At 44.7% G+C, this 18506-nt stretch overlaps 1 protein-coding gene across 3 annotated transcripts in view; it reads left to right on the top strand.

Moving 5' to 3' along the window:
- LOC138567882 (calpain-5-like) overlaps positions 1–18283 on the top strand; it is a 167027-nt gene extending 148744 nt beyond the window's left edge. For all 3 annotated transcript variants that reach the window (XM_069646379.1, XM_069646377.1, XM_069646378.1), the window contains exons 9-13: positions 75–197; positions 1341–1537; positions 4117–4238; positions 9283–9419; positions 16378–18283. In XM_069646379.1, the coding sequence (XP_069502480.1) occupies positions 75–197; positions 1341–1537; positions 4117–4238; positions 9283–9419; positions 16378–16551 (753 nt within the window). In that variant the 3' untranslated portion in view covers positions 16552–18283. The remainder of the gene's footprint in view (positions 1–74; positions 198–1340; positions 1538–4116; positions 4239–9282; positions 9420–16377) is intronic.
- Positions 18284–18506: the final 223 nt, after the last annotated feature.

Genomic DNA, 18506 nt, shown 5'->3' with positions numbered 1-18506 from the left:
CCTGCCCATCCACCAGTTCACAGCAGTTTCCAGTAGTTGATCATGTGCTAATCTGAAATCTCTCCCTTTCTCAGTTTGCGTTCGATATCTCCTTGGAGCACGACTCTGCACTCATCAGTCTCCAGCAAGAGGACAAGCGTGCCCAACGGAAGTCTGGTTCCGGGAAGAATCTGGCCATGGGCTTTGATCTTTTCAAGGTGAGGATTGGGAAACATGATCGATGGATTTGATAGGGCAGTATTTGAGGCAGGGGGTTGAGAAGAGATGGGAGTGGCAGATATATAACTGAGAAAATGGAAATTCTGGAAATTACCCTGACACTGAAAATCTGACTGATAGAGGCTTCCCTGGAGGATGGGTCTGCTACTCCTTGGGACCAAATTTCATCAGGATGCGGTTAGCCGTTTCCACTCAATTTTGGTTTACTGCTTTTAACCAGGTGTAAATTCCCCAGGTAGCAATTTCTCTAAACCACAGTTGTGCTACCAACATAGAGATATGACTAATTCATGCAAGGCCAACTTCAATCAGTCAGTCTACTTTTAACTACACATGTTTGAAATGCTGCAATGCAATTCATTACAAGAGAAAGAATATGCATAGCTTTGTAGAGTCCAAATGTTTTGCACTACCATGGTGTGAGGGTATCGGCAGAGCAGCTGTGCATGGCCGTTGTCCCCTGGTCCATACCGCTTCAGACTTTAAATCTAGAAAGTACCACTACCTAGGATGGATCATCCCCAGGTTGGCTTCTTCCAAATAGGGATGGTCTGTACCACATCCCCCCTGGCTCCATTCCCAACCATGATTTGCATCACTGGTGAATCCATGAGAAATTATTGAGGGTGGACATGGAGATCATGGTGTTTATTCTGGGCCATGGGACTATGCATTCTGACTCCACGGCCCTTGGCTGAAGTTTTCTGGGGCTGATAAGTTTGATAGGTAGATTTGTGCATCAAGTCTTCAAGGCAAAGTTGTTGACTGAAGGATACGCTTTGCTGACTGCCAATGTCCAAGCGCTGTCTGGTCTGGTAGCATGTATGAATCTTGGTGCCAACTGGGTCAGAGGGCTGAATTAGACACAGGGGCTTTGGATATAGTATATTGGTATAGTTGGAGTAATTGAATGAACACCATTGTTTAGAAATTGACTGGGGAACCTGGGGATCCCTCTTTTTATCGGCTATGGGGCATAATTTAAGCAAAAGATGGTGACCCCTGGCCCTTGGTTGTTTCCAAGGTACGATCTACCGACCTTGAACATGGGATTTTCACACTTTCTGTCTCTGGTGGCTTCTCTCTCTCTCATGCTCCATTTACCTCTCTCCTATCTGCAGGTAGAACTGAACAGGAAGTACCGGATGCACACTCTTCACAGCAAGGTGACTAGTTCCACTTACATCAACTCCCGGAGCATCTTCCACCGAGCGGAACTGCAACATGGGAAGTATGTCATCGTCCCAACGACCTTCCAGCCTGGGGAAACCGGACGTTTCCTGGTTCGGCTCTTCACAGACAAGTCGTCTCACCTAAGGTATAACACAAGCCCCCTAATGTCTTGCCCACCCACCTGGGGTTTAGGGGGCAGTAGTCAGTTTATCAGAGAAGACCATGAATTCCCTACTAAGTTATTCACTCAAGTTGTCCGCACGTAAAGCATGGGAGACTCTGCTGCATTTAGGGAGAACGACGGGTACGTGGTTGGGACTTCTAGTTCCTGTGCGTCGATGAGTCAGTAGCTGTTGGTGCTAGATGTCTGAAACGTTGGTATTCAGTCAACCAAGTCTTGCCCTGCGCCAGCTTTCTCATCCCGTGGTCACCCAACTATTTAAATGCAGCAGTGATCTCATAAGGATGCTGAAGGAGAACTGAAAATGAGAAGATCCTGATTTTTGCAGACTTTAGCTAAGTGGTAACACTAGCAAAGAAGTACTATTAGGAAGTAAAGAAGGTCCTGCACGAGCGAGATGTGAAATAACAGATGGAAAACAAAAGGCAGGGTTAGCCCCTGCTAGCAATAGTGGCTGGAGTAATGTAACTATACAACAAAAATAGATTCCACTATTGGTCATTCTTATTTTTCTTTTTTATACTCTAATTTCATAAAGCTGCGTATCTCAAACTGATATCTCGCTTATACTCTGATTTCATAAAGCTGTGTATCTCAAACTGATATCTCGCTTATACTCTAATTTCATAAAGCTGCGTATCTCAAACTGATATCTCGCTCGGCCTAACAACCAAAAAACAAACAAGATGAGAACAATTACTGGTTCAAATATTCCATGATAGGTTCAAATGGAAACTATATTTATTTACAAAATCCGGTAAAGACCAATATATCCTCACACAAAACACATTAAATGACGTCGTACCCAGGGGCAGTACCTTGGATAATTAGATGAAAGTATATAAAGGATAGAAACCCCCAACGGTGTGATTAGCCTTCGTCTTAGTTTTGGCAATTAGCCCTTGAAGCCAAGAATAGTGCACAAATGAGACGAAACTGAAGATAAAGGAGCAATAAGGGAATGGGGGAACCGCTTAATCTGTGGTAGATAAAATGTAGAGGAACTTGGTTATTTTTTTCTATTTTCTCTTAACGAGTCCACCCAACATAATAAAACCAAATTACTCATCCATTTGGTTTACCTTTGTGTTCACATCACATTTTTAAGCAAGATTCCTTGTGACAATCAAAAAAAGGGACAACAGTGTAAAATCACTAGATACAACCCATCTTGCAATTAATAGTACAATGTTGTCCGACCCCCATGCCGGGGTGCTAATTGTAAGTATGGCCACGTGTGGTTGAATCCATTTCCCATTCTTCTTTAAATTCTTCTTAACAGTGAGAGAATACCCCAGATCCGTTAATAAAAAGGAATAAACCACACAAATAGAGTATCAGGGTTCTTAGCTACATTATTTGCTGTTCTACAATCATGCTTTCCTCCATCATTCGCATGGTCTCATTTGAATCCCAAAAGATTTGGAATTCAAGCATAAGCACCATTTCCTGGATATATACATCTCTCCTTGCGTCAGTACGTACTCTTGCCAACTCACTGGCCCATTGGATTCCACATTTGTACAAATTCAGCAGGCACAGGACCCACGTCTGGGCATACCAGTCCCACTCAGGGTTTGCAAAGCACCCTGCTGGGTCTAGAGACCCAAGCCACTCGTCACTGATGAGGCCCGAAAAGGCCGAGACCTGTTTGGGGATACTTGATATCGCATGCAGAAGGGGATGTGACCAAACAGCTCCGACTGGACTGGCCCTTACCAAGACTGATTTGCATATGGTCTTTCTGCTTTTGTAATGGCTTGGCAGGCTAAGAATGATGTTCTGGAGGTTTGCCCAGAGCAATGCTGGAGGGTAAGATTCATTCTAAACCCTCCAGTCATCACCTCTTTTGTAAAACCTTATGTTTTTGTTCTAGAGGCAGAGGACACGAGTTTGGAGTCATGGGATTCCTAGATTTAAGATCACTAAGATTCAGTAGCTGGGAGTCATAACTCCTGGTTCTAGGTATGACCCATTCAGTAATCAAAAGTCAGGACATTTGGGTTCTAGGTATGGGTCATGTAGAGCGGGGCAGGTGGGATATAGTTGCGATGGAATGTGGAATCTGCAGTTCTGGTGGGTGCATCCTTTTGTGCAATGGACAAGTGGAGGCCAGAATGGGAAACTGCCCCTCCCACCCCCAGTATAGATAAGAGTGGAGAGGGGGGGATGGGGAGGTGGAGGGTATTTTATTTTTTGGTCTTAGAAAATGTGGATTCTAGGAACGAATCTCGTGGGGCACAGGAATTCCCTTCAGTTCAAGGTGAGAGGTGTAGACCATGTGACATAGCAGCAGGAATCCCCTGTTCTAGGCATGGCGTGCTCCGTTCTAGGGATAGTTGCGGACTGTGACATGGGGAAGCAGGATCCGCTGGTGCTACGTTTGGTCCTTTCTGTGTGTGCCTCTGTGCATGATGTTTTGCAGCAGCTAGCGATCCCACTCCATGCCACTACACCCGTTTCATCAACACCTTTCACCCGGCTGCTCGAACCTACCGATTCCCTGTGTATTCATGGTCCTTTGTGTTCTCATCTTTCTCCAGGGAAATGACCAAAGATCTGCCGACGCCGACTTTCTGGAAGCGTTGCTTTGGGTACCCTACGATAGTCACCTCCGTCACCGTATACAGCGCGGCAGGGCTGGCGCTATCCGGCTCAGAGAAAGGTAATTTTGGGCCTTCCATAGGTAGAATTTCATGCAATGCCCTGAAGCCCAATTAATGACCTTTCCTGAGATAGGCCTGGCAATAGGTAAAGAAGGACCCGCTTACCAGCACATGCGCCTCTCTGCTTAATTGTTGCAAAACTAGGTTTCATATTTCTCAATGTTCCTGAGGGGGACAGAGCAGTGATGGCCAATTCTAAGTCTATAAACAAGCACCACTGCCCTTCTCATTTGGATGGAGGAAGTAGGGGGATTGTTTGAGCCAAAATTGCTTTGCCTGGAATTTGTTGCCTACCATAACTGCGTACTCTACGTTCATATTTTAACACTCCATGAAGTTATGTAGTGGTATTAAATCGCCATGTTGTGTGTCTTCTTTTTGCATCCGTTAAGACAAACACAAACCTGTCAGGGACCTATTCTCAGCTTGGCGCAGTGGAGGTTCAAATAACACGATTCAGTGCGCCAAAAGAGGACGCCCGGGCTCCACTGCTTTTCTCAAGTGGGCCTGGCCGTCCTTGGAGAGCACAAGAGTGCTCTGTGTGGATTGTGCCTGTTCTAAGGTGTTACGTAATGGGCGCAATCCAATCTCGGCACCATTTTTGTAAAATAACGACATATTCGTTATTTTACAAAAATGCTGCCGAGAGCACAGTTCCTATACACCAAAGTGATCAGCTTCAACATTGCAGGATGTTGAAGCTGCTTACTTTGGTGTATAGGAAAGTGTTCATATACACCCGTGTGTTGTATATGGACACTTTTCATGTACACCAAAGCAAGCAGCTTCAACGTTGAAACTGCCTGCTTTGGTGTACATGAAAGTGTCCATATACAACACGGGTGTATGGACACTTCCATTTACACAAAACAAGGCTTCTTGTGGCACTCCTCCAGTTTAACGCCACCAAAAGGGTACCTTATATGTGCGCTAGTTTAGCGCACATATTAAACTGGAGGAGTGCCACAAGAATAGGTTTCCAAAAAGCCAGTTTACGAATGTGGCAGTTGCTAGCGTGGTTTCCAACCCATCCTAGCAACCGCCACATGTATTCCAAAAATGGTGCATTCCTTCCGACTTCGGGGGAATGCACCACCTTCCGAATAGGTCTTAAGTACCGAAAAGGTTGTTAACCCTTTTAACATCCTTTTCGGTACTTAACACCTTGAGGAGAATGCCTTTGATACCATCTGCACCAGGATTCGATTTAGTTTGTTGTGTGCGCTATATAAATAATTCAAAAATCAAATCCATTATGCCTGATATCTCAACAAAATTGGGACAGTATTAAGATTCCCTACTAGTTGTCTATTACAAGCTGATACTTGCATTTAAAAAATCTAAATCTAATATTTTCAACCAAACCTGCCCATCAGAAATCCAAATGAATTTTGCAATTATTCTGTAATTTCTGGACTTTTCCAAAGAGCGGGCCCAGCGTGCAGCTAACCTGTTTTACTCTGATTAATACATCCTTCCCAGATGTTCACACCTGACCTCCATCTTAAACTCTCGTCTTGTCTCACAGCCATCAAGAACTGGATGTCCTCCCGCTTCCTCTCTTAACACTGATAAAACTGAAGTCCTTTTCTTCCCTTCTAACACACTTCCTCCTCCCTCTCCTCCCCCTTTCATCCACTTTCCTCCCTCCAACCTCCCTATCTCCTCCCATGCTCGTAATCTAGGCGTTCTATTTGACTCCTCCTTCACCTTTTCACAACACATTTTACTTACCTCCCGCTCCTGCCGATACCACCTCTACAATATTCGCAAAATCCGTCCCTCCCTCACATTCCACGCTACCAAACTCCTTATCTCCTCTCTCATCTTTTCCCGCCTCTTCTACTGCTCCTCCTTAATCTTTGGACTTCCTGCATCTCAGCTTGCCCCCCTTAAATCCATTTACCACTCCGCTGTTCGTACCCTTTGTCTCCTTACCTCCCGTGACTCCATCTCCTCCTCGCTCTCTCACCTTCACTGGCTACCTTTCCACTTGCAGCTAAAATGTTGCTTTCTCTGCCTTGTTTTCAAATCCCTACATGGTCTTGCTCCTCCTTATCTCTCGTCCCTTCTCACCTTTTACTCCCCCTCTCACTCCCTTGGGTCCGCTGACCATTTCCTCCTCACTGTACCTCCTTCCCCCTGTGATTCCTCCCAGTTCCGCTCCTTCCAACTCCTTGCTCCTCTGCACTGGAACTCACTCCCCCTCTCAATCCGCTCTTCCACGACCCTCCCCTCATTTCGTACTTCCCTTGAATCCCTCCTCCTCCATTGTCCACCTTGAAGGCCCCCCGTCCTCTCTTCTTCCCCCCTTCTTTCCCTCTTCTAATTCCTCTCTCCCCACTCCTATTTCACTCTCTCTCCCTTCCATTTTCACTTGTTCTATCCTTCTCGTGTCCTCCCTCACCAATCCTATTCCCACTCCACTTCTCCTCCCCCCTCAGTTAATTGCTCTTTGCACTGTTTTCTTGTAGAATGATTCATGATGTAATTTTTGCTCCCAATGTTTGTTGTTGTTCTCTGTATTAGTTGTTCCATTGAACAGTGCCTTGGTGTAAGGCGCTCTATAAATAAACAAATCAAACAGTCAATCAATGTTCCCTTTTCCATCCAGAAGTCACCCAGGTGGATACCGTTCCAAATCAATCTGTCCACTTTTATTTCACCTATTTCTATAACCACAACTTCTCATTTGTAACTTCTCCAGATACCAGTAACACACTTCCCAGTAGATCACTTTCCATAGGCAACTGACAGGGTCTCAACTGGTCCTCCTCAAAATGTTGTACCTAGCCATCTTTACCAACATTGTCTTACCTCTTTGCCTCTTCCTGCTTTGGACCTACTGGTCCCCATATCCTACTGTTGCTGGTCCCATAGATAGCGTGCCTGTCCCTGCACAAGGCTATGTATACGAACAATAGGGATGCCACTTCGTGCAAGCGCAAGTGGGGGCTAGATATACTGTTGGAACAAAACCAAAAAAGGTGCCCACGCTGTAGGCAGTCCTAATTTCTGCCAGTTATTTAAAGTATATCTCCAAAGTAATATAACAAGGAATGTGCTTTGAAAAAAAGTCACATAAAAGGGACCAAAGAGAAGTCTTTAGAGTACAATAATAAATGTAATATGCAACACACACTTAATATTCATATCACTTTTTACAAAGATTAGATGAACATATTTGAAAAAGGAACATGAAAGAAAACATTCATAGTGTGTACATAAATTCACAAAACAGTATATTCCTCAAGAACATTTTGGATACAAATTCTACAACTTAATTGAGAAACATTCCTAGTAGATAACCATTTGTTCCTACAAAGTGGGAAGTATCAGGGTGTATGAAAAATTACCCTGATAAGTAGAGAGAGATATTAGTCAATCAGCTGAATTTTATCTGCCAACGTGTAGGAGGAATCATACATTCGTTCCCTGACTAAATAGGGAACAAAACACATGGATAACACGTTTCGGCGTGCCAAATAGGCATCAGTAGTTGGAGCCTTCCTCAGGGCAGAATTGATGTAGTAGGATTAGTTTCTCCCTAAAAGGGGCAGAAAAGAATGGGACATAGTTTGTTCAAAGCTACTCAATTGGACTTATTCTAAGGTGTAACAGAATTTGGTGCTGCTGAACTAAATCACAGATACACAGATCACTCACCCTGTGTACACATTAAGGACAGGGGGAATCCGTGGTGCTGTCTTCTTGGTATATTAAAATTCCTGCACTTCGCTAGAGATGGTCTTAATAACAGTTCTTCAGCCAATCAAAGAACCTGGTCCTGGTGTTTTTCCTTGCTGTGGCCAGGGTACAACCGCTGGCTGAGCAAAAGAGGAACATGTCTCAGATAGGTGAATAAACACGCAAAGGATTGGCAAAGAACAGTAATGCAGAGATACATCAACATGTAAGAAGTAAGTTTGCTGATGGGCACCAGCCATGGATAAATATGCCGGGTTGGAATAAATGCAAGAAAATGTAGCCTGATACAAAGCAAATGGAACAATTTAGAGGGTGCAGCAAACGCTAATGGAGGGCGGATCAGTGGGGTCCAACATTAAGAGCCAGAGGAGGGTACGGGGGTGTTGCAGATGGGAGTAAAGTTGCGTAAAGATGCACAAACCTGGGGATAGCGTAATGTGCAAAGAAGCAAATCATATCTTTTGATTGGGGAACAGACGGGACTGTGCTGGGTGAAGCAGTCATGGGTGAGACGTGTCGGACCAAGGAACAGCAGAGCACACGGTGCTTTCAGGGACACAAATCGGACCAGCAAAAAAAGATGTGAAAAAATCACTGTGTGAGCGTACGGGGAACATAATGAAAAAAGTTGAAAGGGGCAGTTGGCCGCGCATAGTATGCGGGTGCCCGGGGTTGTTTAAAACATGTAATGTCAAGATGCGTTTACCTGTAGACGCTCAAGACGGCAGCTGCACAAAGCTAACACTGGCAACGTCTATGCTAAATCATAGCACCTATGTTTTAGCACCTTCTATACTAAAGCACACACTGTGAAGGCCTCGGCCAATCCCCTTTCGTCGCATCACGGCGGGGCAGCACCAAATGATCAAATCGCATTGAAAGAAGACACTCAACTACTGTAGTCATGCAATGCTCCCAAAAAGGGAAACTATCTGAAAACAGCTAACACATATATAGACGCAAAGTGAAGTTGCGAAGTGACGAATTGGAGAAACTGGGTAAACAACTAGGCACTGCGTCCACTTGAGTTCATGCTGTCACTTTACACTGTCTCTCTAATGTTGTTTATTCACACCATTCCTAGACGTCTACTAAAATGTGGTGGTCTCAATTGTCGGGAACATTCTGTCCCATTGTTGACATCAAAACAGCGAGTTGGCAAGCACGCTCTTAACTCCGCGGACTCCTCCTCGATTAAAGGGGCACGAAGGCTGAATGTACCAACACCCAGAGCATTCTTAGATTACAATTGCTATGTAGGGTTGAGAAATGTTTTTGTGTGTGCGCGTGCTCTGTGGTTTCCAACACTTTTTTGTTTGTTTCATCTCTGGACAGAACCTAATGTTTATGCAAAGATCTCATGTGAGGGGAAGCAAGTGAAGTCTCGTGTGCACACAGCATCCTCCAGCCCGGAGTTTGACCTGGCAGGCATCTTCTACCGTAAGAAACCCCAGAATCCAGTGAAGATTGAGGTAAGATTGGTGCTTCTATCCAGATATAGTGGGTGGAATAAGGTGAGCTACCAAGGTGCGGGACAATGTAGTCACAGCGGGTGAGTGAAGGAAAGGTGGAGACTGGGTGCGTGCATTTAGGGCATGTTTCCCAGACACAGTAGGGAAATCATTGCAGTGATCCAAAACCCAGGGTTTTGGGTCAAGTGCAATCTCAGAGCAAGGACTCTCCAGGTATTTTGGATGACAACATCCACGATCCATGATGGATCTCAGTTGTGATGGTTGATGGGAATTGTAGGCCAAAGCAACTAAGGCATTGTTCCACGGCAGGATCTCTTTCAGCAGTGAAAGCCGTTTGTTGCACTGACCCTGAAAAGCACACTGAGAGCGTAGAAGGACAAAGATGCCAATACACCCTCGGCCACCTTGTCATCATTATATCGCAGAGTGGTTTGCCTGTGACAGAGCTGAAGGACAAAAGGTAGTGCGAAAATATCATAGAGCAGCTGGATCTTTAACTTCATAGGTTATGGATGTTTCTTCATCTGGCCAGGATGCCTAAAACCTGCCTGAAACCGAGATGGGAAAGAGGTATCATGCTAGGGTGTCTCTACTTCTGGTGAAGACCATGCCTCTCAAAGAAATTAGCTTAGAGGGACGCATTCAGAGTATACAGACATCTTTCCTCCAACAATCTCGCTATCACAGCTTAAAGTAATGGTGGAAAGGTCTGTTTTATGACTTGGCTACACATGAACCATAGGGTGTAACTAGTCATAGTGCCTGATAAGAGTCTGGATCTTTGGAACTTGAGGTGGATGAACATCTGCTGTCCCTGATCCGCCAGCAGAGAATAAATGGGCGCACTAGCCCAGTCGGATCTTTGTCATAACAAGAGCTCTGTCTGAATTGTGGCAAGTTTATCTCCCTGTTGCTAGAGATGTTTGCAACCACCCTTCTCTTGAGGCTTTGCTTGAGGCTCAGATTCCTAGACTTTGGGATGAGTAGCCCTTAATGGCCTCTGCAGCCGTTTGTTTTATCTCAGATTTACCAGCTCTATGAAGAGCAGAAGAAAACGGGCACTCTTGCTATTGATGATCCAGTGCCGGTACCCTATGTCCTAGTTCCCGTTACCTAATAGGCAATGAAAAACCTTCAGCTGTTTGACTCTTGGTGCACAATCCCTCCTGAGATGGGTATCTCTCTAAATCTAGATGCTAATGCAGCTGTATCTTGCTATGGATGATTGAGGGCCAGGCCTAGTTTCTTAAGGTCCAAGAGCAGAGCTTTCAGAAGCAGTTTATCTGGCAAGTAAGCCAACAGTTCAGGAATCCTTCCACCATGAGTAGGTGGAGTTCTCATTTTCCATTTGGTTTGTGTATTCGGTTATCTATGTACATTTTCTGTGATTGAGAGCATAGATTGTTTTGTTGTTGCCAGGTTTGCTTGTTTCATACCCCAGTGATCAGTAGCCTACTAGGCAGGCTTTTCAAAGTCTCTTGGGCTTTGAGGGGTAGGAATGTACCACTTTCAGGTTTACACTTCTTTTTTATCTTCTATCCTCTGGCTCAAAACTCTTTGCTTTCCTGGGATCTTCAGCTGGTATTTTGGTCACTCTATTTGTGTCTTTAAATATTAAATATTCCATACTAGGTTGCAATCCCATTTTCTTGTTTACTGGTGGAGCAGAGGCATTTGTTATCAAATATATCAGTTATCAAAGACCTACCTATTCGCCTAAATTATGGTGCTACTGAATCCAGTGTCAAATCCTGTTGAGTTTGAATGTAATGTCAGTCTGCACCTAGCTGCAACTTGTTGATGGGTTCCTGCCATGGGATGTGCGCTATACAAATGTTCAAATCAAGCATCAACCAATCCTTGTGCAGTGCGTGATTCAAGGGTGGTCAAAAAGGGGGTTAGCAGCCTTTATTTCACAAAGGTCAAGGTTATGTCCTTGACTGAATTGTGTAGGGTGACCATATGGACATACCTTTACACCTTTGTGAAGCACTGTTGGGCTCTATCCCCCCACCCCCCACTCTCCCCACCTCCTAGCTTTCACACCCTCTTTCTATGTTTGCACTAGAAGTTCATGCAGGGTCTCTGTACCTGACACCCTCCTCCCCTTCAGGTTTATCAGTTCAAAGTGATGAAATTAAACCCAGTAATGCATTCACACTTCTGTCCTATTGCGTAAGTAATGCTGGGGCTGCCTATTACAGAGAAGTGGCCAATAATGGCCCTACCGCTCAATCGCGTTTGTGTTTTAGCTACCAGTTGAGTTCCTCCCTGGCCACCTCAGATAGTGGTACTATTTGGGAATAAGCTACCCCTCTGTGCAGTGAGAACTTCAAACTCTGGACAGCTGTAAGTGAAAGGCCCCTGGAAAGAGGGCATGAAACAAAGCTGAACTGTTCATCCTTGTTAATACCCAGAAAGAACCCTGGGTCTTCCATTACAGTAAATACATCAATCTTTGTTGCATGGATCTTCTCTGGTGGGAGACTGATAGTAGCTTCGAGGTTGTTTACTGGAAACCCCAGTCTAAGTCTAACATGTGACGTGGTACCAGAGCAGACTCCTCAAAATTCACTTGGGACCCAAGGTTCTGCTGGAGGTCTGTTGCCATATATGTTGGACTCTTGTGGATTAACCCCTGCTTCAACCGTACAGCACACTGTGGTTGTGACCCTCGTGCTACTAGCACTGCAGGTGCATAGAGATCACAGGGCCTTAGGATTGCACTGCATGGTCATGCTCGGTACAATGGTTCTGCGTTGGTAATACCGCAAACTTACCTTGAAAAAAGGCTCGGGGCAAAATATTAGGCACTGTCACTGCAGCCCCAAAGAATCAGTCTGCTGAAGGGCACGGGCTGTAGTCTACTTCTCTGCATGGGTTGAGGCTATGGAGAATCCATGCTGATGCTCTGTGTTTACAAAACAATGGCCACACCATCGTGGGAGCAGCCCAAATTAATCATTTCATAACCCTCTAAATTATATTACACTAGTGCAGCTACATTCATATTTAGCCCATGCCAAGGAAGGAAGAAACAAAGGTACTTATCTCGAAGCCAAGCAGTAAGAAAGAGGCAGAGAAACCCTAATATCTCTCAATTTGAACACTGGCTATTGGTATCCCTGTGAGTGTTGCCATAATGGACTTCAAATTCTCCCAAACAATGTTTACTAAGTTTCTTTTAATTCTGTTAGAATCATTTATATTTGCCCAGGCTTCTATCCTCTGAGTTTTAGAAAGGATTTCTAAAAGGCGGTTTGACACATGTGACCTTAATGTTAAGGCATTTTGTAGTGTACAGCTGATAATCTGCTGCATTAATTTATCACATTTGTAGCAGATATTTGGACTTGGGTATGTACCGTGAACACTGGCGTCGCTAGGGGTGATTCCTGGGGGGGCCGGGGCCCCCCTGTTAATCCCTATGAACCCCTTTGTGCCCCCCTACATAAGACATTCAGTGACCATGTTCTCCCCCTACTTTTGTATATGCCCCCCTACTTTTGTCTTTGGCCCCCTCTGTGCCCCTCCCACATTTGATTCCTGGCAACGCCACTGACCGTGAAGGGTGCAAGATACGCATTTACAATTTCAGTCATTGAGGGTCTGTAACAGGGCTATTTGCTTGCCCCTTTCTTTTTGCTGCTTACATTGCAGACTTACCGGGATTGTTAGTTGATGCTGACGGTGTCCCTCACACACATCAAGGGAAGACCAGGGATCACTACTGTATTTGTGTAGTGGAGTCATATGCACTAACATGACCACCTCTTTCTGTAGTGCAGGAGTCATCACTGTATTAGTGAAGTGGACTCCCATAACTACCCCTCCACCCCACAAATATGTGTCGAAGCATGCGGTAGAACATGTCATTTTTTGGAATTTTCTTGGCTCTCCAGAGAGGACAGGAGGCAATTGAATAGAACCCACAAGTTTTTAGCTTTGGCAGACGGGGAAGTGTGAAAAACCAGAAGGCGTTCACTGCCCATATCCTGGGGATCCTTTGCTCAGGTGGCCAGGGCATAGCCATTGGGTGGATCACCTGAGTGAGAGGTTCTCGTGGAGTGGAACACCGGAGGGTGAGATGCAGTATCCCCTTCCCTGTAAAACCTTTACCCCATCCTACCCGGTAGGATATTGAGGAACCCTACCCCCCCCGTTTTACAACACAGACGCTTTCTCACTGACAGCCGCTCTAAGATAAAACAGACTAACACCCGAGACGTGTCTCTAACCTGTCCCAATACCATGATGAGGTAAGGTCAGGCAATTATCGACAATCACTCACACCTGACTTCCATTACACTTCCATAAACGCATAAAAGGCGCAGCATGCAAGCACACTCTGAGTGAGGCAAAGCACACGAGGAAACAGCAGTTAAACGATGGCAGTTTAACAAGAGGAGAAAGATGGCTAAACAGAAGGGGGTTGCAAGGAGGGAAGTTCCCTTGACCTTTTCGACAAGGAACCATTACTTTCATGAAACCTCAAGAACAGAAAGCGTAAGACCAGGAAACCAGGCTGAAGAATCCTGCATTGTGTTGGAGGTACCCGGGCCCCCCTGCTTCAGTAATCAAGTCTGGGAGAATCTCCAGCCACTGTGGTACAGAACTTGGCTCCAAGAACAAAGACGCTTCAGTGAAAGCAACACAGCCGTTGAGTTGGAGAGACCAATGCAAGACCGATCTTTGTTGAAGCCAAGGTTGCAAGCAGCAACATTGTATGGCGAGCGCTGGATCGAACATTGTTAAAACGTGTGTGATAAGAGACGCAAATTAAGTTAAACTGCTGATGAGTAATTGAACTTTAAAGCAAGCTACAATACCTTTGACAGAGTGGTCCGGCACCACGTGGGTGCTCAATTGAAGGTCTCTGTAAAATATCCAGCTGAGAAGTAATAATAATAGATACATTAGTTCTGAGCCTGACAGAGGGAGATCAATTGAAAGAGAATGAATAAATGTTAATCGAAGTGGTGAAGCAAAATCCTGTGCACAGTCGAAAATCTCTCTCGATGAAATGGAGAAAGTTTGGAAAAGTACATGAATTTGGTCTGAGCCCAACAGAGGGAGACCAATTGAGGGTATTTTGTTAAAGTTGGTCTGAGCCCGGTGTTGGGGGGGCCCTTGGTGAATGGCAAATCACTCAAGAAGTTATACGTGAGAATCCTGGAGAGAAAGGAACTTTTGGATGTTTGTCACATCGGGCCCTATGAAGTAAGAGATTTTGAATCACAAAGAGACTTTGATATAGAAGGCCCTGATACTGAGGTTTGAACTGAATCCTCGTGCTAGAGGCGCCAGAGAATGTGCTAAGCTCGAGTGTGCCGCCTTGTCCCATGCTGAAAACATGGGGAAGGTAGGCCAATGGCTTGAATATCCTGCCATATTTCTTGAACACTTTTTTTCTTTTGCATAACATTTTCCCACACTATTTGTATTTAGAAGTAAGGATTGGCAATAGGTGTATTAGTATATGGCCTTATATTTTGACAAGACACCATTAGGACTGCGTTATTGTTATTTGATGGTCGTAGCTTGCTCCCATCTTTAGATTTCGAAAGCCGTTTTTCAAACCCGGTTGAAGTTCGATAAACACCCTAGAACTGTGATCTCATGTCTGTCTTACTGTTTGATACCATGCCTTCCTTACAGAAGGTATACCACATGTAGAGGGCCAGGTGAAGAGACGAAAAGGAGGAGTAATGTTTCTGACGTAAATTATTTCTGTTTTTGAGGTGTTGAGTCAAAGTTTGTTCTCAACCATGCAGCCTCGGAAACGTATTAAACAAGAGAAGATAAGCTGGGAGAGCCATTGTGTCTGAAAGTGATCGGTGCATGATCCACATAAGTAAGGAAGGAAGGCTGCTGAGAATGGTGTGATGAGGTTCAAGGAAGGCATTAATAGCCACAGTGACAGGATGGAACCTTGAGGAATGCTGCAGTGGAGCGTGGTAGAAGGATGGGAAAGACCCAGATCTGAACTTCTAGGGAGAAAGGAGGAGATCCTTCGTCAGCTTTGTCTGGTGGTTATTGTGCATCCACGTACTGTTAGTTGGCTACCGTATCAGAGACTGCTCATCAGATCTTCCCTGCCATTTGGTCAAACATTCTGAAGAGGTTTTTATCTAATGGGGATTATGGCAGCCAGGCGGACTTTGACGATAGAAGTTCGTTATAGAATCCAGGGGTTTGGTATAAGAAGCGACAGGACCAACAGGGATATTTATGAAAGGTGTCAACTGAGCTTTAGAACCATTCCAGGTACAATTGGGAATCCCTAAGGTCCTATCTGGAAAATGTTACCATGAAAATGTATTACATTAAATATTGCAAGCTCTCATTGTTTCGGAGGACTTTTGTTTTAGCATACCTCAATTTTTAAGTGTTCATTTGCTCCATTACAATACATGCACAGTTTGTTTACATGTATGGATAGATCTGTGATGTGCACGCTGCAGACATTGCTCTATTGCACTGATTTTGCACTCACTTCACTCTCTCTGGTTCTCGGCCCTCTCTGGTTCTGTGTTTTATCCATGTGTTAACTGCAATGTGTTCTCTTTCTGTTGCTCAGTGTTCTCCACAGTCTAAATTAATTCCCTCTAGTGTTCTGATGTACATGTCTGGATCTGTTCTCTCTCTCTCTCTCTCTCTGTCTCGCTCTCTCTCTCGCTCTCTCTATCGCATTCTGTCTTCCCTTGCTTACACTTCCTCCCTTGGGTTCTGTCCTGTCTTTTCTCGGTCTCTTGGACCCTTGGGTTCTGTCTTTTTCTCACTCTGGTTCTATTTTGCGTGTTCTCTCTCTTGTACAGTGCTCGCTTGTGTCTACGTTCTATCTCGCTCTAATGGTCTGTGCGTATTCCCGCTTTCTGTTTGGTTTTGGTTCCCTCTCTTGATTCTGTTTTCTCCCAATTTTTATTTTTATTTTGTATTGTTTCTCCGATTTCAGATCTGGGTGAAAGGTTTTTTCCGTGACACTCTACTGGGCTCCACAAAGCTGATGGTAGATTCCGAAACGGTGGATAAGAGTGAGGTGATCAGGCTACAGTCTGCAGTACCTGGGGCATCTGCGGGCTCCATTGCTGTCCGGATTTCCTGCAGCCGAGAGCTCAGTGCCCTCTAATTCTCAGCAATGTGGGGACATCTCCTCACCTTGGGGCAGCCCCTACTCCGGAACCACTAGACAACCACTGGACCATTATTGGCCATTTGCTTGGATGCTATACAGAGACCATGTTAATTGACCAAGCAAAGAAAGCGCAGAGATGCACGAACTTTCCTGATTTTTCTTAGTTTACATACTAGCAAGATGACCGCCAATGACCAATGGCTTCACCTGCTGCAGACCTGGTGGAGGACATTTATGGCACTTGTGCACCGGGTTGAAGAAGTGTCATGTGTGCAACCATTTCAAACAGAAATGGTGTTCAGAACTGAATTAAGTCGCCTCGAACTCGCCGCTATTGTTGTATTACCATCAAACTACATAATTCAGGGCATTCACTGCAACACAGAAAGGGAATGCTTGAAAAGGCAAAATACACTGAACATGAACATTATTCACCTTTTTTATTTGATCTTAAGTGCCAATGGGATCCAGCAATGCCACCAATACTCTGCCAAGGTCTGGTAATGTGAGTCCAGGGCATTAGAACTCGGGAATGCAAAAGTAAGCAGCATTGATGGAACATGTCACAGCCTTTTTGCTCTGTGTGACAAGAGTTCTAGTCCTGCCTAGAAGATCTCAGCAGTGCCGCCAAACCTTTACTGAGCCTAGATCAGCAGGATGTCCTTGTGTACCAGTGATCCTTCGGTTATGTTTACATATTTCTCACAAGTGTCTTTTGATTTTCACGATTGATTGCGGAGTGCCGTCTCTGTGCATCATAGAACTTGACGAGCCATGGGCTTGATTGACCGCATCGCTGGTTTCTTGAGTGGGAGGATCTGTAGAAAAATGAAGAAACCTGAAATGTTTCTCTGAGGACATCTATGAAAAAGGAGAGATGTTACCCTTCCAAAACAACAATGCATGTGGGCAGGACTGATTCTTCTCTCATTCTGAAGTCCTTGAATGTGTTAGTCCATCCTTTTTTTCTGCAAACATTCATCTAAGTTGATCCCCAGGGTATCCATTTGAGGATCATTTCAAGTCAGCAGCCCCACAGGCCTTGCAGCTATCTTTTTTTTTTTATTAAAAAAAGTGTATTTTAAAGTGGCTCATGCATTCCGTCAGGTGTAATCTAGACCAAAAAGGCTGAACATCCAAATCCAAAAGCTCTGCATCCTGCAACGTCAGAGGTTGCTTCACTGTCCCAACAAGTGCTCTTACACAGACATTTTTGAATGCAGAGAATGTTCTTTTATGTAATGGCTCAGTCATGTGGGTTTTTCTTCTCAGAAATTTGGGAACACTGGACTTTAATGCCCAAGCAATTCCACCATTGTGTTAATTAAATCTAAAACCTAATTTCTGCACTCCCCCCGCCTCCTAAACACATGTATTACATTCCATCTCGTTTCCTGGTGAGTTGTGCGCAGGGCACGGAAATGTGCCTCAGAATTTGCTGTTAAAGTTGAAAGTCTTGTCTAGGAGTCTCAATGTTGTAACCCCGGGAGGCTGCAACCTGCTGCTCTTCAGATGTTTGGGATTATGACTCCCATGATCCATCAGCATGGACTATGCAGGCTACGGATGTTGGGCGTTGTAGTCCAAAATATCTGGCGAGCACAAGGGTGCAGGGTCCTGTTGCAAACAAACTTTTGAACCAGCTCTAACCACTGCTTTTTGCTTTTACAGTGCAATGTTTTTAAATATGAATCTTTATTAATAAAGTGAAATGTGTCTGCGCTTATCTGTCCTGCATTATGACATGGAGCGAAAGGATTCCACCCAACTTTGCAAGTCTTGACCAACTGACTTGAAGATGATTTTTGGCTATCTGTGGCCACTTGAAATTGAAGAATAGTGCCCCCAGTGATGCACAATGACACTGAAGTACAACATATAATGATTTATTTTGGTGCTTAGTTCCCATTTTAAAATGTATCAAGGTTATTAGGTGATGCACAATGACA

This window comes from Ambystoma mexicanum, chromosome 1p (assembly GCF_040938575.1).
Source record: "Ambystoma mexicanum isolate Mex_15411 chromosome 1p, UKY_AmexF1_1, whole genome shotgun sequence".
Taxonomy (NCBI): Eukaryota; Metazoa; Chordata; class Amphibia; order Caudata; family Ambystomatidae; genus Ambystoma; species Ambystoma mexicanum.
This window is presented reverse-complemented; position numbering and strand designations above follow the sequence as displayed.